This window comes from Oncorhynchus clarkii, chromosome 2 (genome assembly GCF_045791955.1).
Source record: "Oncorhynchus clarkii lewisi isolate Uvic-CL-2024 chromosome 2, UVic_Ocla_1.0, whole genome shotgun sequence".
Lineage (NCBI taxonomy): Eukaryota > Metazoa > Chordata > Actinopteri > Salmoniformes > Salmonidae > Oncorhynchus > Oncorhynchus clarkii.
In genome coordinates, this window is record NC_092148.1 from 13,439,736 (window position 1) to 13,463,628 (window position 23,893).

General features: G+C 40.7%; 1 protein-coding gene across 2 annotated transcripts in view; it reads left to right on the top strand.

Annotated features, from left to right (window-relative positions):
- The first annotated feature begins 855 nt into the window (after positions 1–855).
- Positions 856–23,893, top strand: part of LOC139421944 (solute carrier family 2, facilitated glucose transporter member 3-like) — a 23,900-nt gene continuing 862 nt past the window's right edge. Inside the window, exons 1-11 of one of the 2 annotated variants that reach the window (XR_011635689.1) lie at positions 856–1,066; positions 1,460–1,634; positions 11,028–11,132; positions 11,633–11,793; positions 13,682–13,922; positions 14,186–14,348; positions 17,112–17,299; positions 19,167–19,271; positions 19,413–19,514; positions 21,476–21,679; positions 21,864–23,893. The exon at positions 21,864–23,893 is cut by the window's right edge and continues 71 nt beyond it. Coding sequence is in view for 1 of the 2 variants with exons in the window: in XM_071173088.1 (XP_071029189.1) it covers positions 1,611–1,634; positions 11,028–11,132; positions 11,633–11,793; positions 13,682–13,922; positions 14,186–14,348; positions 17,112–17,299; positions 19,167–19,271; positions 19,413–19,514; positions 21,476–21,679; positions 21,864–22,124 (1,554 nt within the window). In the remaining variant the exon portion in view is untranslated. The remainder of the gene's footprint in view (positions 1,067–1,459; positions 1,635–11,027; positions 11,133–11,632; positions 11,794–13,681; positions 13,923–14,185; positions 14,349–17,111; positions 17,300–19,166; positions 19,272–19,412; positions 19,515–21,475; positions 21,680–21,863) is intronic. The other variant, XM_071173088.1, reaches the window with a different exon arrangement.

Here is a 23,893-nt window from a genome sequence, read left to right on the forward strand (position 1 = left end):
TTGATGACCATTGCTATGAATGCTAAGAAGCCCACCTTACTGAAGCATATATCACTCCTTGGCCTATTCCTCTGTGCTGGTACAGATCTACTACTCACAGGCATACCACTGGAAGTAGGGGTGCTGAGGGTGCTGCAGAATATAAAATACAAATGTAACTTTTTTTTGTTCCACAAAAAAATTAGTGCACTGGGCCTTTAATAGTCCTGTATTAGCGGATGTCTGCAGAACGAGTTCGAGCAAAAAGACTTGTCCAGCAAAAGGCCTGGATCCACTTTCTCCAAGAATTGAACTCCCGCTGGGCAAAAATCATCTTTATCATAACCATGTCCATCAATGCAAGGCTCAGCTTGCGAGATCCTCACCACACCTTCCACCTCACTTAAATCTCCCTCATTCCCTTCCAGTTCACTTCCAGAACTCGGTCTGGTGGACAGCGCACCCTGTTTGTACTTGACCCCAGATTTCTTCTACACACCATCTTCATCTTCATTAAATTCCAATTCAGCCTCTGCTTTCTTCATTCTCTTCGACCTCTTCATCCTCTTTTTCCTCCTCCATGCCTCCTTCGAAATCCACCTTTCCGTGTACCTGTCCCAATATTTTTCTCCTCCTGGCTTCGCTAGCAGCCCAGTGGCATCCCGATGTAACTCCATCTCATAATTGTCTTTCTCAACTCGAAAACGTGTCTTTAAAGGGCCCGACATTTTGAGAGAATGAGCAGTGGCACAACTCCCAAACAGCCTACACTCTCCTCGAACGTTCTCTGACAGGATCAGACTGCCTACCAGGCGCTGTTCAGGGCTTAAATGCCCCACGAGCGCAATTATTTGGTATAAAAAAACGTGCGCTTTTACGTGTAGGAGCAAGCATGACCAGACTACCAGGATGCGTAGGATGTCGGCAAAGCTAGGAAACGTGCGGACAGACTTGTGCCACTATCGTATATAAATCGGTGACGAGAGAGAGAGGGGAGCAAGTGCTAGACATTCTTCTCAGCATACAGTTCTAGATAACGGACTAAAGGGAGATACGATAACCTATTTGGCACCAAACAGGAATTACGGTAAAATAGCCTATATCGTTTTACTATTGTGAAGTTAGCAAACGTTTGTATTTGTTGATTTAGAATGAGAAGGGATGTATTTATAGACTTTAGTCAATAGTAGTCAACAGGAGGACGCTCTATCAGAATTAGTGGTGTATAGAATATAATAGGATGAAATGTAATGTATGCATGAAAATGAAACCTGAATCATCACCACTTTCGTAAAATACATCATAGTGTATTTTGTTGCTCAAGCCAGATAGTCTACTGTACAGTAGAGGTTGAATTTGTGCATCCACAGGTAAAATATACTCTGCTGTCTGTGCAGCTGCTAGGCTTGATGTGTTTCAGGTGTTTTAGTTCATCACTTCTAATGTATTAAAATGCTTCTGTTTTAATTTTTCTCTGCAGGTGGTTCCTCTGCAAACTGCTGTTTGGACTGCCTACATTGTTCACCTTGCAAATGAGAGCCTAGTTTTGGAAGGAGAAACTAAAACAAACTATTTAACTTGGAGTTATTTGATCTTTCCTGAGGAGGTCAGACAGTGAAACATAATTCAAGATGGAGAATATGGAAGCTGGGAAGGTAAGCAACCCATTAGGTCTGTCATCTTCTCACATCTAGTATTCTCCCGTGCTTGACTTGGACTGAAATAGGTGCTGGTACTCATTTTGGGTGCTGGTACTATTTATATTTAGGTGCAGGAACTCCGCAATACTTTTGCGATAATATTCTATAAAAGTTGCAGGAACTCAAGCAGTAGTAATTTTGAGGTGCTGGTACTCGGCTCTGGTGAGCTGATTACATCATTTGATTTTATTAATTTATTCATGTTGCTTTTTTTTGTTGTTGTTGCAATTACAGTTTTTTATGTTTCCTTCCAAAACACAACAATGCAATTGAAATACATCACCATTTGAACCACATTAGTTACTCTACCATCACACCAGTTGTGCAACAGTATTTATACTACTACTCTTTTCCTCCACCCCTTTGAACAGTACACATTCATTATCTCTGGTGACTATTTCATAAACAATCCTCATCCACCAGCACTGTTTCCTGAGGAAGAGTAGAGCAATGTTTTTTTTTCCCTCCCTGTCTTTGTCTCCCTACCTTTAATGAGTCAGTCAGAGAATGGTATTTACAAGGAGACGGGTAAGCACTACTTCTCCTCTCTGGCATGTAGAAGAACAGGGGCTGGGGTGGAGGGGAAGTGGGAGAGGAAAGAGAGAGAGTGAGAGAGAGTGGGGGGGTAGAGAAGGAGAAAGGGGATTGGCGGATGCTACAGATACAGGTGGCGTGTCTGAACTTGATCTGTCTGTTTTATTCTCTGGCCTGTACCTGCATGTAGGACTAGGAGAGACAGACAGAATGAGGGAAGAGACAGTGATATGTAGTAAGGGAGGTGGGTATAGGAAATTATGTTTGAGGTGAGAGAAAGGAGTAGAAAGAGTCAGCCGTAGAGGCCTAGATTGGCCATCAGACCCCCCCCCCCCCCCCCCCCCCAGTCTGATATATAGATGCTTATTGTTACCAGATGCTTCTTCATATGGTTGCCTAACTACAACATGGCTTGTCTTTTGAAACAGGTTGCACACTGTTGGTTGTCTTTCTCTTCTTTGTGGCTTTTAGGCAATGAGACTTTCCTACCAACCGTTGATGTGAAATTGAGCTTCTTGCCAATAGCATGTCACTCACTGACCATGTTGTTACACTACATGACCAAAAGTATTTGGACACCTGCTTGTCGAACATCTCATTCCTAAATCATGGGCATTAATATGGAGTTTGTCCCCCCCTTTGCTGCTAGAACAGCCTCCACTCTTCTGGGAAGGCTCTCCACTAGATGTTGGAACATTGCTGCGGGGACTTCCATTCAGCCACAAGAGCATTAGTGAGGTCGGGCACTGATGTTGGGTTGATTAGGCCTGGCTCGCAGTCAGTGTTCCAATTCATTCCAAAGGTGTTCGATGGGGTTGAGGTCAGGCCTCTGTGCAGGCCAGTCAAGTTCTTCCACACCAATCTCGACAAACCATTTCTGTATGGACTTCGCTTTGTGCACAGTGGCATTGTCATGCTGAACAGGAAAGGGCCTTCCCCAAACTGTTGCCACAAAGTTGGAAGCACAGAATCGTCTAGAATGTCATTGTATGCTGTAGTGTTAAGATTTCCCTTCACTGGAACTAAGGGACCTAGCCGAACCATGAAAACAGGCCTAGATCATTATTCGTTGTCCACCAAACTTTACAGTTGGCACTATGCATACGGGCAGGTAGCGTTCTCCTGGCATGCGCCAAACCCAGATTAATCTGACGGACTGGCAGATGGTGAAGCGTGATTCATCACTCCATCATTTCCACTGCTCCAGAGTCCAATGGCAATGAGCTTTACACCACTCCAGCTGACACTTGGCATTGCGCATGGTGATCTTGTATGTGTGTGACTGCTTGTGTGTGACTGCTCCGCCATGGAAACCCTTTTCATGAAGCCCCTGACGACCAGTTATTGTGCTGACTTTGCTTCCAGATGCAGTTTGGAACTTGGTAGTGAGTGTTGCAACCGAGGACAGACCATTTTTTCACTCTAGGAGCTTTAGCACTCAGCGGTCCCGTTCTGTGAGCTTGTGTTGCCTACTACTTTGCGGGTGAGCCCTTGTTGCTCCTAGACGTTTCCATTTCACAATAACACCACTTACAGTTGACAGCTCTAGCAGGGCAGAAATTTGACAAACTGACTAGTTGGAAAGGTGGCATCTTATGACGGTGCCAAGTTGAATATCACTGACCTCTTCAGTAAGGCAATTCTACTGCCAATGTTTGTCTATGGAGATTGCATGGCGGTGTGCTCGATTTTATACACCTGTCAGCAACAAGTGTGGCTGAAATAGCCAAATATACTAATTTGAAGGGGTGTCCACATACTTTTGTATTTCTAGTGTATATTGACCAACAGCACTGATGGGAAATGAGAAATGTTACAAATAGGGAGGTTCAAGACCCTCGTAAGGCATCACAGTAAAATGGAGGGATGTATTGCAAAAGGAAATAGCAAAACGGTATTATACTGGGAAAGAAGTGTTAGTCTGTGGACATTGGAGAGTTGGAGTTGAGATCAGAATGAATGGTGGATTGGCCACTGTGGGTGAAAATCCAGCACTTGCAGAAAGATGAAATGAGGAATAGAGAGACAGAGAATCAGATGGACAGATAATAGGATGAGAAACAGAAGGACTTCATTATACATCAGAAATCACTTTTCCGGTCATGTGACACACACACACACACACACACACACAGGCACACATTGACAAAAATGCACGTCTATATAGGTTTGTGTAAAACAGTTGTGCTAGTCAACAAGCTTTACAGGCTTTTTAGTATAGTACAGTATGTGTGGTATACACACACTCAACCATGCTCCTCACTGTTTATTATCTATGAGTCACTTTACCCCTACCTACATGTACATATTACCTCAATTACCTCGACTAACTTATACCCCCGCACATTGACTCGGTACCGGTACCCCCTGTATATAGCCTTGTTACTGTTATTTTATTGTTGCTCTGTTATTTTTTACTTCAGTTTATTTAGTAAATATTTTCTTAACTCTTTTTTTCTTAAAACTCCATTGTTGGTTAAGGACATGTAAGTAAGCGTTTCACGGTAAGGTCTATTCGGCGCATGTGACAAATACATTTGATTTGATTAGACACACACATACTGTAGGATTCTGCACTGTCACACTGTGCTCCTTACTCACTCAGCCACTCCCTTATTTAGTCATGTTATGAACTGTGACGGTATTCAGTACAGTAAATTATGTGCTCACACACTCTTTTTTGCTGTCTTACTCAACATTAAAGCTGGAATCCTTAATGGTCAAACTGACACATCAGTTTGGGCTATTACAACAACAAAGAAGTTACTGGAAACAACGAACACTGTATTTTTTTCCTCAGACATTGCAGGAACGACAGTGTACCACGTTGGGTTATCAGTGTAACTTGGGTAATGAAACCCTTAGAGCATTTTATTCTTATGGCACCGGCGTCTGTGTTTTTAGTGTTAGCCCAGTATGTAGTCATTCTGTGTCAGTTGGTCTTTGATTTTAATTATGTTCCAGAACTAGGCCTCTTAATTATGCCTCCTACACATACAGTACCAGTCAAAAGTTTGGACACACCTACTCATTCAGTTAAAAACATTTTTTTGTACTATTTTCATAATCAAAACTATGAAATAACACACGTAATCATGTAGTAACCAAAAAAGTGTATTATATTTTATATTTGAGATTCTTCAAAGTAGCCACCCTCTGCCTTGATGACAGCTTTGCACACTCTTGGCATTCTCTCAACCAGCTTCATGAGGTAGTCAGTCACCTGGAATGAATTTCAATTATTAACAGGTGTGCCTTGGTAAAAGTTCATTTGTGGAATTTCTTTCCTTAATAATGCATTTGAACCAATCAGTTGTGTTGTGATAAGGTAGGGGTGGTATACAGAACATATCCCTAGTTGGTAAAATATCAAGTCAATATTATGGTAGGAACAGCTCAAATAAGCAAAGAGAAGTCCATCATTACTTTAAGACATGAAGGTTAGTCAATCTGGAAAATTTCAAGACCTTTTAAAGTTTCTTCAAGTGCAGTCACAAAAACCATCAAGCGCTTTGATGAAACTGGCTCTCATGATGACCGCCACAGGAAAGGAAGACCCAGAGTTACCTCTGCCGCAGAGGATGAATTCATTACAGCTAACTGCACCTCAGGATTGCAGCCCAAATAAATACTTCACAGAGTTCAAGTAACAGACACATCGCAACATCAACTGTTCAGAATAGACTGCGTGAATCAGGCCTTCATGGTCAAATTCCTGTAAAGAAACCACTACTAAAGGACACCAATAATAAGAAGAGACTTGCTTGGGCCAAGAAACAATGGACATTAGACCAATGGAAATCTGTCCTTGGGTCTGATGAGTCCAAATTTGAAATGTTTGATTCCAACCACTGTGTCTTTGTGAGACGCAGAGTAGGTGAATGAATGATCTCCGCATGTGTGGTTCCAACTGTGAAGTATGGAGGAGGAGGTGTGATGGTGTGGGGGTTCTTTGCTGGTGACACTGTCAGTGATTTATTCAGAATTCAAGGCAGACTTAACTGGGATGGCTACTACAGACTTCTGCAGCGTTACGCCATCCCATCTGGTGTGCACTTAGTGGGACAATGACCCAACACACCTCCAGGCTGTGTAAGGGCTACTTGACCAAGAAGGAAAGTGATGGAGTGCTGCATCAGATGACCTGGTCTCCACAATCACCCGACCTCAACCCAATTGAGATGGTTTGGGATGAGTTGGACCGCAAAGTGAAAGAAAAGCCACCAAAAAGTGCTCTGCAAATGTGGGAACTACTTCAAGACTGTTGGAAAAGCATTCCAGGTGAAGCTGGTTGAAAAAATGTCAAGATTGTGCAAAGCTGTCATCAAGGCAAACGGTGGCTACTTTGAAGAATATAAAATATATTTTGATTTGTTTTTTGGTTACTACATGATTCCATATGTTATTTCATAGTTTTGATGTCTTCACTATTATTCTGCAATGTAGAAAATAGCAAAAATAAAGAAAAACCCATGATTGAGGAGGTGTGTCCAAACTTTTGACTGGTACTGTATATTAGGATCGTTATGATAAATTAACGATCAGTTTTCCTTTACATTCCTGTACACACGTAGCCTATAGCTCAAAACATTAAGACAAAGGAGATGATCGTGGACTACAGAAAAAGGAGGGATGAGCATTCTCATAGACAGGGCTGTAGTGGAGCCGGTTGAGAGCTTGGTGTCCACATCACCAACAAACTATCATGGTCCAAACACACCAAGATAATCGTGAAGAGAGCAACAATAACGCCTATTCCCCCTCAGGAGACTGAAAAGATTTGGCACGGGTCCTCAGATCCTCAAAAAGTTCTACAGTCGTGGCCAAAAGTTTTGAGAATGACACAAATATTAATTTCCACAAAGTTTGCTGCTTCAGTGTCTTTAGATATTTTTGTCAGATGTTACTATGGAATACTGAAGTATAATTACAAGCATTTCATAAGTGTCAAAATATTTTATTGACAATTACATGAAGTTGATGCAAAGAGTCAATATTTGCGTGTTGACCCTTCTTTTTCAAGACCTCTGCAATCCGCCCTGGCATGCTGTTAATTAACTTCTGGGCCACACCCTGACTGATAAGCATAATCAATGCTTGAAGTTTGTCAGAATTTGTTGGTTTTTGTTTGTTCACCCAAAACTCTGGGGAGTTTTCTGGCCATGGACCCAAAATATTGATGTTTTGTTCCCCAAGCCACTTAGTTATCACTTTTGCCTTATGGCAAGGTGCAAACTGTTCGTGGATGGTTGGGAGAAGTTGCTCTCGGAGGATGTGTTGGTACCATTCTTTATTCATGGCTGTGTTCTTAGGCAACATTGTGAGTGAGCTCACTCCCTTGGCTGAGAAGCAACCCCACACATGAATTGTCTCAGGATGCTTTACTGTTGGCATGACACAGGACTGATGGTAGCGCTCACCTTGTCTTCTCCGGACAAGCTTTTTTCCGGATGCCCCAAACAATCTGAAAGGGGATTAATCCGAGAAAATTACTTTACCCCAGTCCTCAGCAGTCCAATCCCTGTACCTTTTGCAGAATATCAGTCTGTCCCTGATGTTTTTCCTAGAGAGAAGTGGCTTCTTTGCTGCCCTTCTTGACACCAGGCCATCCTCCAAAAGTCTTTGCCTCACTGTGCATGCAGATGCACTCACACCTGCCTGCTGCCATTCCTGAGCAAGCTCTGTACTGGTGGTGCCACGATCCCACAGCTGAATCAACTTTAGGAGACGGTCCTGGCGCTTGCTGGACTTTCTTGGGCACCCTGAAGCCTTCTTCAATTGAACAATTGAACAATACAACAATTGAACCGCTCTCCTTGAAGTTCTTGATGATCCGATAAATGGTTGATTTAGGTGCAATCGTACTGGCAGCAATATCAGTCAGTTATTCAAACTGAATCAGCCTGAATCAGATCTCCAGCCTTGTCCTCGTCAACACTCACACCTGTGTTAACAAATCATTGACATTATTTCAGCTGGTCCGTTTGTGGCAGGGCTGAAATGCAGTGGACATGTTTTTTGGAGATTCAGTTCATTTGCATGGCAAAGAGGGACGTTGCAATTAATTGAAATTCTTCTGATCACTCTTCATAACATTCTGGAGTATATGCAAATTGCCATCATACAAACTGAGGCAGCAGACTTTGTGAAAATTCATGTGTCATTCTCAAAACTTTTGGCCAAGACTGTACTGCTGCACCATCGAGAGCACATTGACTGGTTGCATCACCACCTGGTATGTCAACTTCTCGGCCTCTGACTGCATGGCACTACAGTGGGTAGTGCGTATGGCCCAGTACATCACTGGGGCCAAGCTTCCTGCCATCCAGGACCTCTATATCAGGCGGTGTCAGAGGAAGGCCCTAAAAATGGCCTAAGACTCCTGCCACCCTAGTCATAGACTGTTCTCTCTGCTACAGCAAGGAAAGCGATACCGGAGCGCCAAGTCTAGGTCCAAAAGGCCTCTTAACAGCTTCTACCCCCAAGCCATAAGACTAAGCTAGCTAATCAAATGGCTACCCTGACTATTTGCATTGACCTCAATTATGTACATATTACCTCGACTAACCTGTATGTGTGTGTAATATTATATTAACTAATATAATCCATCAGTTATACATTGACTGCAGTGCAATAAAACATGAACTAGAGTGTAATAGTGCAACTTAATGTTAAGTGTTATCCACCCAGCTTTATATCCTATCATATCCTATTCTGTTGCTGACAGTAGCATGAAATCATTAAATCAATATATTGCTTTTCTTCTGGCTAGTCTTTTCTCCCTAGTAACTGGGTCTGCGTTAATCTTTTGTCTGTGTCGTGCAGCCTTCTCCTTATTAGACAACGGCATCTACAGTATAAAGATAACGTGCCTTGAAAATACCTTAAAATGCCATAAAATAGTTTTAAATTATAATATTTAGTATTCATACAACAATTAAATCTGAATTAAATTAAATGATTAAATGTTGTAAACTTGTGAAAACATGGGATAACAAAGCTAATGTCATTCAGCATAATGGGTGACATTGTGGTATAACATTAAACTTTTGTTGTGCTGAAGGACAAAAGCGTGATACTGAAGGATGGATTTCATACATAAACATATTTAACAGGCAGTTCTTTGGCCACCTATATAAAGTAATGACCTTGACCTAAAAATATATCCTTACTTTTCATATTTAATATAGCTTTTTATAAAATAATAACATTAAAAGTATGTTTTCTGTGTTGTACTGAAGGACATGCGTTTTTGGTATAAAGGTTACTAGAGGTTGAAAAGGTGAAATCATCAGAGATTTACTCACCTCATCACATTGATAGAGGGTCTTCAATGGGTATTCTTTGTGATGTCACACACTGTCACATGATTACCTTTAAAATGGCTTTTTACCTTTGTGATACTGAATTACATTGATGAAGAGCAAAAGTTCAGACAAAAGTTATTCAAGTTTTTTATTGATTTTTTAGATTCAGTATGTTGCCCATTAGTCTATATATTGTTGCAAACACACACAATTATGCCATGAGTGTTCATTTGTATTTTTAGGATGAATTTCTAAATTTTAAAAACACTTTTGTCATTAGAATTTTAACATGGACAGTTACACTGAAGGACATTTTGACACTTTAGAGCTCAATAACTCCCTTAATTGAATAGTTTGCAACACAAATATTTCTAGGTCAAAATAAGGGTTGAGTGATTTAACATTATATTTATACATATTTCTCTTTTTATGTTAAATGAATGGTCTTCGAACACCAAATTTAAATGACTCGTCTTCGGCCCATCTACTTGTATGTGTAATAGTGTGTGTCATAAAGAGTAGCCTACCTTTGTGTAATAATAACTGACACTGTTATGTCACTTTCCTACAGCCTACATTCTCTGTAAAAGAGATGTGGTATTTGAGATGAGTAGGTTTTGGTCCTTTAAAAGAGACCACATCAAACAGGGTTTCTTTCCCTGGTCTGGCCCAGGGCTTTGTATAGCAGACTTTCATTATAACCAATCAGCTTGGTGCTGCTATGTTGCTCAGCTTGGTGCTGCTATGTTGCCCAGCTTTAAATGTCACAACTGACTATCATTCATCAAAAACCCACAGCTAAAAAGAAAACATCTTCATGCCAGATGTATTCACTTGGTATTTGTTTAAGTAGTAGTTAGGATTAGTATATTAACGCATATTGGACTGGTATAACAGCCAAACCCAATACAATAGGCCTCAACAGTAAAATAAAGTAGCATAAATCCATAGTAGCATAGAGTCTCTATTCTTCTCACAGTTCATCCTCAAGACTCCGGGTCGATCAGGATTGCGAGACATGGTTCCATTTCCACTGTTTTGTAACACCGAGGCTAGCGTGGCAGTGTAGACAGTGACAGCTTGTGGATGCTCAGAGAGAAAGCAGAAGAGAGGGAGAACAATCACAAACAGAATGGTTCATTGTGTATGTTCTACTGTCACTGGGAACAACAAGAGCCTTGTGGGCCAAGACACTGGCTATGATGACAATGACATAATTATTGTACACTACATCTCCATCCATATGCTTTAGACCAGTGGATATCAAATGTTCTGTCTCTCTCTCTCTCTCTCTCTCTCTCTCTCTCTCTCTCTCTCTCTCTCTCTCTCTCTCTCTCTCTCTCTCTCTCTCTCTCTCTCTCTCTCGCTATCCTTTTCTCTGTCACTTTCTTGTTATCTGTTTCTCTCTCTCTATTATTTTAACACCCCTCTCCCCCCATCACTCCCTCTCTCTCCCGGTTTTCCCTCCCCCTCTCTCTTCCTCCCTCTATCCCTCCTCCATCCCCAGAAGAAGAAGGGAGTGACCTGTTACCTCCTCTACTGCATCACTACAGCCGTCATTGGCTCCCTGCAGTTCGGATACAACACTGGAGTCATCAATGCCCCTGAGCAGGTGTGTGTGTGTGTGTGTGTGTGTGTGTGTGTGTGTGTGTGTGTGTGTGTGTGTGTGTGTGTGTGTGTGTGTGTGTGTGTGTGTGTGTGTGTGTGTGTGTGTGTGTGTAATATGGGAGTGGTCATAATGGTCATCATTATTAATGTATTATTAGTTCAAAAAGGATTGATACCTCCTTTTATAATCAACTTAGTGTTATGTCATACTAGTTGGCACACACACACACACACACACACACACACACACACACACACACACACACACACAGAGTTAAATGGATGTGCTGTTGTTTTCAACTTTGTTTCCCCCTTGTGGGCAGTCAGTGGCAGTACTCATCTGTATTGACTATAACGGTCAGGGCTGGAACAGGGCTGGAACAAATGCCTGCACCCTCTGTACATCTCCAGGACTAGGATTTTAGACCACTTGCCTAAATCCTCAGTGATATTCCCACCCTTTAACCTCTGAAGGTTCTAAGGTTCTGTCATCTCCACTCTCAGAAACTGCGACGGTTCTTCCAGAATGTGTCTATGGATCGTTATGGAGAACCCTTCTCCTCTGGGACTAACACCATGGTTTGGAGCTTCGCTGTGGCCATCTTCAGTGTGGGGGGCATGGTTGGGTCCTTGTCTGTGGGGGTCATGGTGGACAGGTTTGGGAGGTGAGTTGAGGACTAATGATACAAAGAAATGCAGATGTACAGTAAATGTGTGTGTGGAAGTGGTTTTGTATCTGTAATGACTTTGTACTGTTTTATTTATTTTATTCCCAGCACCACAATGAGATGTGAAATGTGCGGCTTGTAAATATTTGCTCTCAAAGATGAGCCAAGGGCCTTTAGTCGATTCTGTGCTGTAATGTTAATTGAGGCTGTAATGTTCATTGCGGTCTTACCTCCTAACTAGAGGTCGACCGATTATGATTTTTCAACTCCGATACCGATACCGAATATTGGAGGACCAAAAAAAGCCGATACCGATTAATCGTCCGATTTGTATATATATATTTGTAATAATGACAATTACAACAATACGGAATAAACACTTATTTCAACTTAAAATAATGATTCAATAAAATCAATTTAGTCTCAAATAAATGGTTTAAATAATGCAAAAACCCAGTGTTGGAGAAGAAAGTAAAAGTGCAATATGTGCCATGTAAAAAAGCTAACTTTTAAGTTCCTTGCTCAGAACATATGAAAGCTGGTGGTTCCTTTTAACATGAGTCTTCAATATTCCCAGGTAAGAAGTTTTAGGTTGTAGTTATTATAGGACTATTTCTCTCTATACCATTTGTATTTCATATATCTTTGACTATTGTTTGTTCTAACAGGTACTTTAGTATTGCCAGCCTAATCTCGGGAGTTGATAGGCTTGAAGTCATAAACAGCGCAATGCTTGAGGCACAGCGAAGAGCTGCTGGCAAATGCAGGAAAGTGCTGTTTGAATGAATGCTTACGAGCCTGCTGCTGCCTACCCCCACTCAGTAAGACTGCTCTATCAAATCATGACTTAATTATAATATAATAACACACAGAAACCAGAGCCTTAGATCATTAATATGGTCAAATCCGGAAACTATAATTTTGAAAACAAGACGTTTATTCTTTCAGTGAAATACGGAACCGTTACGTATTTTATCTAATGGGTGGCATCCCTAAGTCTAAATATTGCTGTTACATTGCACAACTTTCAATATTATGTCATAATTATGTACAATTCTGGCAAATTAATTAGTTAGGAAGAAATGGTCTTCACACAGTTCGCAACGAGCCAGGCGGCCCAAACTGCTGCAAATACCCTGACTCTGCTTGCACAGAACGCAAGAGAAGTGACACAATTTCCCTAGTTAAAAGAAATTCATGTTAGCCAGCAATATTAACTAAATGTGCAGGTTTAAAATATATACTTGTGTGTATTGATTTTAAGAAAGGCATTGCTGTTTATGGTTAGGTACACATTGGTGCAACGACAGTGCTTTTTTCGTGAATGCGCTTGTTAAATCACCCGTTTGGCGAAGTAAGCTATGATTCATTGATAAATTAACAGGCACCGCATCGATTATATGCAATGCAGGACAATCTAGAAAAACTAGTAATATCATCAACCATGTGTAGTTAACTACTGATTATGTTAAGATTGATTGTTTTTTATAAGATAAGTTTTATGCTAGCTAGCACCTTACCTTGGCTCCTTGCTGCACTCGCATAACAGGTAGTCAGCCTGCCACGCAGTCTCCTCGCTGAGTACAACGTAATCGGCCATAATCGGTGTCCAAAAATGACGATTACCAATTGTTAGGAAAACTTGAAATCAGCCCTAATTAATCGGCCATTCCAATTAATCGGTCGACCTTTACTCCTAACCTGGCCTCATCTCACCTCACTTCATCACTCTTTATTTAGCAGGCCATTCATGGTCTCTGGCAGGGCACTGGACTAAATGGCTTCACTCCATCTTTCTAACATCACACCTTTTTCCTCCCACTTTCTTTCTTTTCTTTCCCCTTTTCCTATCCTCCTCTCTCTCTCTCTCTCTCCCTCTCCCCAGGCGGAAGTCCATGCTCCTGGCCAACGTGCTGGCCCTTCTGGGTGGAACTCTGATGGGTCTGTCCAGCCTGTGTAAGTCCTTTGAGATGGTCATCATTGGCAGGCTGGTCATTGGCGTGTTCTGTGGCCTGTGTACGGGACTGACGCCCATGTATGTGGGAGAGCTGGCCCCCACGCACCTCAGGGGGGCCTTCGGCACCCTCCACCAGCTGGGAGTGGTCATTGGCATCCTGGTGGCACAGGTACCACAGAGAGGACCAGGCACTGGTTCACTTTCATTTAGGTTATTTTGGTTCAAACTCTACTGAGTTTATTGTAATTAATTGAACTTAATGTTATTGGGGTCAACTGATTTAAATGCTGTTCATTTCACTGAATGTAATTGACCGATCTCCTTTTTCTGTATAATCAAGTCAGTTAAATCTGTTTTAGTTTGAGAATTACTTTTTCTACTACCGTAACCTTTAACCCTGGCCATCCTGTTGTCCCTCTCTCTGCTCTGTAGGTCTTTGGTCTGGAGTTTCTGCTGGGGTCAGACTCCCTGTGGCCCCTCCTGCTGTCCCTGACGGCCATCCCTGCTGTGGTGCAGAGCATCATGTTGCCTTTCTGCCCAGAGAGCCCCCGCTACCTCCTCATCAGCCTAAACCAGGAGGAGGAGGCTCACAAAGGTCAGGGAGAGGAGACATGTTACTGATCATATTACACATAGGAGATGTTACTGATCATATTACACATAGGAGATGTTACTGATCATATTACACATAGGAGATGTTACTGATCATATTACACATAGGATATGTTACTGATCATATTACACATAGGAGATGTTACTGATTATATTACACATAGGAGATGCTACTGATCATATTATACATAGGAGATGTTATTGATCATATTACACATAAGATATGTTACTGTTCATATTACACTTAAGATATGTTACTATTCATATTACACATAAAATATGTTACATATCATTTTAAATAAAGGAGATGTTACTGATCATATTACACATAGGAGATGTTACTGATCAAATTAAATAAAGGAGATGTTACTGATCATGTTACACATAGATGTTACTTATCATTTTACACATAGGAGATGTTACTGATCAAATTAAATAAAGGAGATGTTACTGATCATGTTACACATAGATGTTACTTATCATTTTACACATAGGACATGTTACTGATCATAAACATCCCTTTTTCAGGACCCTGTCTTTCAAATATAATTCGTAAAAATCATTGTCAAGGTTTTAAACACTGTTTCCCATGCTTGTTCAATGAACCATAAACAATTAATGAACATGCACGGTCATTAAGACACTAACAGCTTACAGACGGTAGGCAATTAAGGTCACAGTTATGAAAACCTAGGACACTAAAGAGGCCTTTCTACTGACTCTGAAGAACACCAAAAGAAAGATGCCCAGGGTCCCTGTTCATCTGTGTGAACGTGCCTTAGGCATGCTGCAAGGAGGCATGAGGACTGCAGATGTGGCCAGGGCAATAAATTGCAATGTCCGTACTGTGAGACGCCTAAGACAGCGCTACAGGGAGACAGGACGGACAGCTGTTAGTCCTCGCAGTGGCAGACCACGTGTAACAACACCAGTACAGGATCAGTACATCCGAACATCACACCTGCGGGACAAGTACAGGATGGCAACAACAACTGCCCGAGTTACACCAGGAACTCACAATCCCTCCATCAGTGCTCAGACTGTCCTCAATAGGCTGAGAGAGGCTGGACTGATGGCTTGTAGGCCTGTTGTATGTAAGGCAGGTCCTCACCAGACATCACCGGCAACAACGTTGCCTATGGGCACAAACCCACCGTCGCTGGACCAGACAGGACTGGCAAAAAGTGCTCTTCACTGACAAGTCGTGGTTTTGTCTCACCAGGGGTGATGGTCGGATTCGCGTTTATCATCGAAGGAATGAGTGTTACACCGAGGCCTGTACTCTGGAGCGAGATCGATTTGGAGGTGGAGAGTCCGTCATGGTCTGGGGCAATGTGTCACAGCATCATCGGACTGAGCTTGTTGTCATTGCAGGCAGTCTCAACGCTGTGCGTTACAGGGAAGACATCCTCCTCCCTCATGTGGTACCCTTCCTGCAGGCTCATCCTGACATGACCCTCCAACATGACAATGCCACCAGACATACTGCTCATTCTGTGAGTGATTTCCTGCAAGACAGGAATGTCAGTGTTCTGCCATGGCCAGCGAAGAGCCTGGATCTCAAACCCATTGAGTACGTCTGGGATCTGTTGGAACGGAGGGTGAGGGCTAGGGCTATTCCCCCTAGAAATGACCGGGAAGGTGCCTTGGTGGAAGAGTGGGGTAACATCTCACAGCAAGAACTGGCAAATCTGGTGCAGTCCATGAAGAGGAGATGCACTGCAGTACCAGATACTAACTGTTACTTTTGATTTTGATCCCCCCCCCCCCTTTATTCAGGGACACATTATTCAATTTCTGTTAGTCACATGTCTGTGGAACTTGTTCAGTTTATGTCTCAGTTGAAGAATCTTGTTATGTTCATACAAATATTTACACATGTTAAGTTTGCTGAAAATATATGCAGTTGACAGTGAGAGGACTTTTTTTTTTTGCTGAGTTTATTACACATAGGAGATGTTACTGATCATATTACACATATGAGATGTTACTGATCATATTACACATTGGAGATGTTACTGATCATATTTTACATAGGAGGTGTTACTGATCAAAATAAACCTAGGATATGTTATTGATCATATTAAATAAAGGAGATTTTACAGATCATATTACACATAAGATATGTTACTGATCATATTAAATAATGGAGATGTTACTGATCATATTAAATAATGGAGATGTTACTGATCATATTTTACATAGGAGGTGTTACTGATCATATTAAATAATGGAGATGTTACTGATCATATTTTACATAGGAGGTGTTACTGATCATATTAAATAAAGGAGATGTTACTGATCATATTTTACATAGGAGGTGTTACTGATCATATTAAATAAAGGAGATGTTACTGATCATATTTTACATAGGAGGTGTTACTGATCATATTAAATAAAGGAGATGTTACTGATCATATTTTACATAGGAGGTGTTACTGATCATATTAAATAAAGGAGATGTTACTGATCATATTTTACATAGGAGGTGTTACTGATCATATTAAATAAAGGAGATGTTACTGATCATATTTTACATAGGAGGTGTTACTGATCATATTAAATAAAGGAGATGTTACTGATCATATTGCACAGCACTCAATTAGGTAACTTTTTTATTTGACTGTTTACTTAGAAACAATGTGGTGTAAAAGTAATTACATGACAATTACTCTGTTGTTTATTTGGGATTCATTAGTATCAGAAAGTACCTAGTATTTTTAAAAATATCTCGCCCTCCCTCCAGCCCTGGTGCGTCTGCGTGGCTGTGAGGACGTAAGTGATGACATCCAGGAGATGAAGGAAGAAGGGATGAAGATGGCCATGGAGAAGAAGGTCACTATTCCAGAACTCTTCCGCTCGCCAGCCTACCGTCAGCCAATCATCATCGCCATCATCCTGCAGCTCTCCCAGCAGCTCTCTGGCATCAACGCGGTGAGTAGACTACAACTCCCACAATGCAACATAATTAGGGCCAGGAGTTATTCCATACTACATTATCGAACTAGGAAAAACATTAGGGGGAAAAAGCCTTTAAGAAGGACAGAGAGTTTTTCCTTCTCTTAATCCATGACCCCTGATCTAACAGTACAGTTGGAAGCAATATGGTGGAAACCTATCCAGCCCTTTTATAAATTAGTAATGAAGGAAAGGAGATGAGGAAAGAGAAGCATAACCACAGATTTCAAAAGAATAAGTTCACAATGAGCTTTTCCAGATCAAGTTATTGCGTATAGGAATATGTAGTAGGACGTGTAATGTTGCAACTCACACAGTTCTACAGAAGTCACAGTTCAACGTTAGAATACTGAAACTAAATGATTCAGTGAAGAGATGCCAACATACAGAGACTGTCAAGTCACCACCTCCTCTTCAGCCCAGAGGCTGAGGAAAGAAGTGTTTTATTAAGTGGAATGGATGTAGCATAATAACATGACTAGCGGGATGATCACCCTAAGATCTAATGGAGATTGTCTGTTGATAAGGTCAGTTAACCTGGCTGTCAGTCTGAGTTAGCGTTAGCCAAGTTTTTCCTGACTCAGACAGACCCAGGTTAAAGGTCAATGCAATGACCTTTAGACTGGGCCTAATTCAGACGGCTGTTAGAGGGCTCTTTTACTGAACAATGTGTATGTTTCATATGATTGTGTTTTGCTTTTCGTGTTTTGTGTTTGATGTGTTTATAGATATGTATAGTGAAACTGTTGTTTATTGATGTGTATATAGATATGTATAGTGAAACTGTTGTTTATTGATGTGTATATAGATATGTATAGTGAAACTGTTGTTTATTGATGTGTATATAGATATGTATAGTGTAATGGGTGTTTATTGATGTGTATATAGATATATATAGTGTAATGGTTGTTTATTGATGTGTATATAGATATATATAGTGTAATGGTTGTTTATTGATGTGTATATAGATATATATAGTGTAATGGTTGTTTATTGATGTGTATATAGATATATATAGTGTAATGGTTGTTTATTGATGTGTATATAGATATATATAGTGTAATGGATGTTTATTGATGTGTATATAGATATGTATAGTGTAATGGTTGTTTATTGATGTGTATATAGATATATATAGTGTAATGGTTGTTTATTGATGTGTATATAGATATATATAGTGTAATGGTTGTTTATTGATGTGTATATAGATATGTATAGTGTAATGGGTGTTTATTGATGTGTATATAGATATGTATAGTGTAATGGGTGTTTATTGATGTGTATATAGATATATATAGTGTAATGGTTGTTTATTGATGTGTATTTAGATATATATAGTGTAATGGTTGTTTATTGATGTGTATATAGATATATATAGTGTAATGGTTGTTTATTGATGTGTATATAGATATATATAGTGTAATGGATGTTTATTGATGTGTATATAGATATATATAGTGTAATGGTTGTTTATTGATGTGTATATAGATATATATAGTGTAATGGTTGTTTATTGATGTGTATATAGATATATATAGTGTAATGGTTGTTTATTGATGTGTATATAGATATGTATAGTAAAACTGTTGTTTATTGATGTGTATAGATATGTATAGTGAAACTGTTGTTTATTGATGTGTATATAGATATGTATAGTGAAACTGTTGTTTATTGATGTGTATAGATATGTATAGTGAAACTGTTGTTTATTGATGTGTATATAGATATGTATAGTGAAACTGTTGTTTATTGATATGTATATAGATGTGTATATGTGATATCTAACATATGTGTGTTATGAATTTAGTCAGCAACCTCTCCCTCTCTCCTACTTCCTCCTCAGGTATTCTACTATTCGACAGGTATATTTGACACTGCCGGGGTGACCCAGCCCATCTACGCCACTATAGGAGCTGGGGTGGTCAACACTCTATTCACAGTGGTGTCTGTAAGTATTTTAACACATATCTGGTCAAGTATAATAATACAGAAATAGTACAGTTTGATAGTGCACTACCTTAGACCAGATTCCAATATGAAATGTAATACCCTTGGACACATTCTAAGCACTTCCTTGTTTGATTCACAGCTCTTTCTGGTGGAGAGGGCAGGACGAAGGACCCTGCACCTTATCGGACTGGCTGGAATGGCAGTCAGTGCTCTGCTCATGACCATCTCCCTCTCATTGGTGGTGAGTTTGAATCTTGGCTGTCCATCATTTCAAATGTCAAGAACCCGACAATAACTATTCTTGTCACACCATAAATATCCTTGACTGGATTTAATTCCACTGCTTAACATTAAAAATTATCCGCCGCCATTGTTACAACCCCTATTACTAGTCTGTTCAACCTCTCTTTCGTATTGTCTGAGATTCCTAAAGATTGGAATGCGGCCGCAGTCATCCCCCTCTTCAATGGGGGAGACACTCTAGACCCAAACTGTTACAGACCTATATCCATCCTGCCCTTCTAAAGTCTTCGGAAGCCAAGTGAACAAACATATCACCGACCATTTCGAATCCCACCGTACCTTGTCCGCTATGGAATCTGGTTTCCGAGCTGGTCATAGGTGCACCTCAGCCACGCTCAAGGTCTTAAACGACATCATAACCGCCATCGATAAAAGACAATACTGTGCAGCCGTCTTCATTGACCTGGCCAAGGTTTTCGACTCTGTCAATCACTGTATTCTTATTGGCAGACTCAACAGCCTTTAATGACTGTCTCGCCTGGTTCACTAACTACTTCTCAGGTAGAGTGTGTCAAATTGGAAGGCCTGTTGTCCGGACCTCTGGTGGTCTCTATGGGGGTGCCGCAGGGTTAAATTCTCAGGCGACTGTTTTCTCTGTATATATCAATGATGCCGCTCTTGCTGCTGGTGATTCTTTGATCCACCTCTACGCAGACGACACCATTCTGTATACATCTGGCCCTTCTTTGGACACTGTGTTAACAAACCTCCAAATGAGCTTCAACGCCATACAACCCTCCTACCGTGGCCTCCAACTGCTCTTAAATGCTTGTAAAACTAAATGCATGCTCTTCAACCGATCACTGCCTGTACCCGCCCGCCCGACTAGCATCACTACTCTGGACGGTTCTGACTTAGAATATGTGGACAACTATAAATACCTAGGTGTCTGGCTAGACTGTAAACGTTCCTTCCAGGCTCACATTAAGCGTCTCCAATCCAAAATTAAATCTAGAATTGGCTTCCTATTTCGCAACAAAGCCTCCTTCACTCATGCTGCCAAACATACCCTCATAAAACTGACTATCCTACCAATCCTTGACTTCGGCGATGTCATTTACAAAATAGCCTCCAACACTCTACTCAGCAAATTGGATGCAGTCTATCACAGTGTCATCCGTTTTGTCACCAAAGCCCCATATACTACCCACCACTGCGACCTGTATGCTCTCGTTGGCTGGTCCTAGCTACATATTTGTCGTCAAACCCACTGGCTCCAGGTCATCTATAAGTCCTTGCTAGGTAAAGCTCCGCCTTATCTCAGCTCACTTGTCACCATAGCAACACCCACCGGTAGCACACGCTCCAGCAGGTTTATTTCACTGGTTATGCCCAAAGCCAACACCTCCTTTGGCTTCCTTTCCTTCCAGTTCTCTGCTGCCAATGAAAATCACTGAAGTTGGAGACTTATATCTCCCTCACTAACTTTAAGCGTCAGCCATCAGAGCAGCTTACCGATCACTGCAGCTGTACACAGCTCATCTGTAAATAGATCATCCAACTACCTACCTACCTCATCCCCACATTTGTTTTTGTTTTTCTTCTCTTTTGCACACCAGTATTTCTACTTGCACATCCTCATCTACACATATATCACTCCAGTGTAAATTGCTAAAATGTAATTACTTCGCCACTATTGGCCTATTTATTGCATTACCTCCTTACTTCATTGGCACAGACTGTATAAAGATTTTTCTAGTGTGTTATTGACTGTACGTTTGTTTATCCCATGTTTAACTCTGTGTTGTTTTTTTTGTCGCACTACTTTGCTTTATCATGGACAAGTCGCAGTTGTAAATGAGAACTTGTTCTCAATTGGCCTACCTGGTTAAATAAAGGTGAAAAAAAACTAAAACAAACATGTTTGATTCCTCCATTCCCTCCCTCCTCTCTGAGTAGAAGACCAACCCGTCTCTGAGCTACCTGGCCATCGTGGCGGTGTTTGCCTTTGTGGCCAGTTTTGAGATGGGTCCGGGTCCTATCCCATGGTTCATAGTTGCTGAGTTGTTCTCCCAGGGGCCTCGGCCTGCAGCTATGGCCGTCGCCGGCTGCTCCAACTGGACCGCCAACTTCCTGGTCGGGCTGGGCTTCCCCAAACTGGAGGTTGGTTCTTCTTCCTCATCCTACCCCTCGTACTACAGACACATATGTATATGTATCAAGATAAATCTGCAGGCCTCAAAGCTGAATGATTTGGATTGGCACCATTATAAGACCAAAACATCAGACAAACTTTACAGCTTAGATTGTGTTACTCTCTAACCTCCTCTCTTTCTCTCCTTTACAGGAGCTGTGTGGTCCTTACGTCTTCATCATCTTCATGATCTTCCTCATATTCTTCATCGTCTTCACCTACTTCAAAGTCCCGGAGACCAAGGGGCGGACCTTTGACGACATTGCCAAAGGATTCGCCGGCACTGCAGGAACCCAATCTCCTCCCCCAGAGGGTATGGTCACCCTGCCCGTCTCCCCGACGACGGAGAAAGTTCCAATGGTTGAGTTTCCGACGGAAGAGAAGGAGAAGAAGGGATCGTCAGCGAATCCGTAGATAGTGGAACAGTTAGAGAACAGGGTTACAGGGTTAGACAAGCCCCTTGTGCATAGATACTGTAATGTAGTTTAAGTTCAAAACAAAACTTTTTTTTATCCTTTTGAGGTTGAATTGGACTTTTAAAGTGCAGGACTAGAGATATGCACTGTTATGGAAAGGAGCTTCCATATGAAGTAGCAGCTTAGTGTCGGGTGTGTGTATAGTGTGTGTTGCGAATAGGGTCGGGGATGATAATGCAGGCATCATGAGAGAACGTGTCAAAGAGGATTTATGTTTACTTTGTGTCATTATGTGTGTGTGTGTGTGTGTGTGTGTGTGTGTGTGTGTGTGTGTGTGTGTGTGTGTGTGTGTGTGTGTGTGCCTTCAGTCATTTTCTTTTAAACTGCCTAAAGTATTTCTACTGTAAGTTATTAATGATAATTTGTAATGATCTTTTACCAATGCCCAAGTAATTTATGACATTTATTTTTAGGTGACTTACCTCATAGAGGTAATCATTAATTAATCAATGACAATTTTTTATGGTACTTTTTAATGATTGACATTACAATAAAAACCTTTATAGTATTAGCATTTAAGAGGATAAACATTCCAACAAATATGTTCAGTAATAAACTTCCCGTATTGTCCTTCACTTGGTTGAAAGGGAATTTGTTCTTAACTGACTTGCCTTGTTAAATAAAAAATTAATGTATCAGATAGGGGTAGAGGTAATATATGGAGCAAAGCCATTCAACCCCTATGGAACAATGCCATTCAACTAGTACTTGGAAAGTCTACATTGACCTCAGTATGATGTATAGTGGCTGCAGTGGAGTGAGATCTAACAACGTGAGCAGTGTTTGCTTTGTGTGTGAAGACTTCTATATATTCTATATATCATAGAATTTATCATAGACTAGATATGAATGTGAATTTCTAGTCATTTTAACAACCTACCAAGTGTGAAGTATATGATCACAGTAGAAGACGATATATGATTTGTTAGGAACATAGATTTGTTAGGAACATCCTGAAAATAGTTGTTCCAACAAGGGGTCTACCGTTAAATGAGAGTATATACCAACCCTAGAGTAATAGTATTTATTGTGACAACAACAGTGTGTGAAAATCATGACATTTCAGTGGTGTAATACTGTATTGTGATTGTGGAGTCTTGTGTAGGTTTTGACCAGGTTAGTTGTTGTAAGTTATTTCTACTATATTGTAGCTAGTATTCCATAATGATGGCAAATATCTTCTCTGTGTCTCATACATTATCTGATAATGCATTTTTGTTGTATTATTACTCATGTGATGTTGTTACTCATTGATAACTGAGCACTTTTTTACCTTTTGGCCTAAAACAACATTTGACCTATCATCACTTTGGCAATCTGGCTTTTCTTCGATGGTTGTGAATGTGGTGTGTACATATACAGTATGTTAATATGTGTCTGTTACAAAATACATTCCTGTTATGATAGCTTTCCTCATAGCTTTCATAACTCATTTCATCATGTTTCTGGCACTGCTGCTTGCACTCTGCACATACTACTGAATGTAACTATCATGATATACTCTACCATTTGCTGCCATACATATTGTGCTAACATGATGTTAATGTGTATATTATGAATGCAATGGTTCAATGGGTGCTCTTGTGTATTAATTAATTGTCTTAGTATGTAAATGTTCCACTGTGCAGGATAATTTTTTTTTCTTAAATGATTACATTTCTTGGTCCAATCCTTTTTAATTTTAACAACCTAGAAAGTTAAAGACTA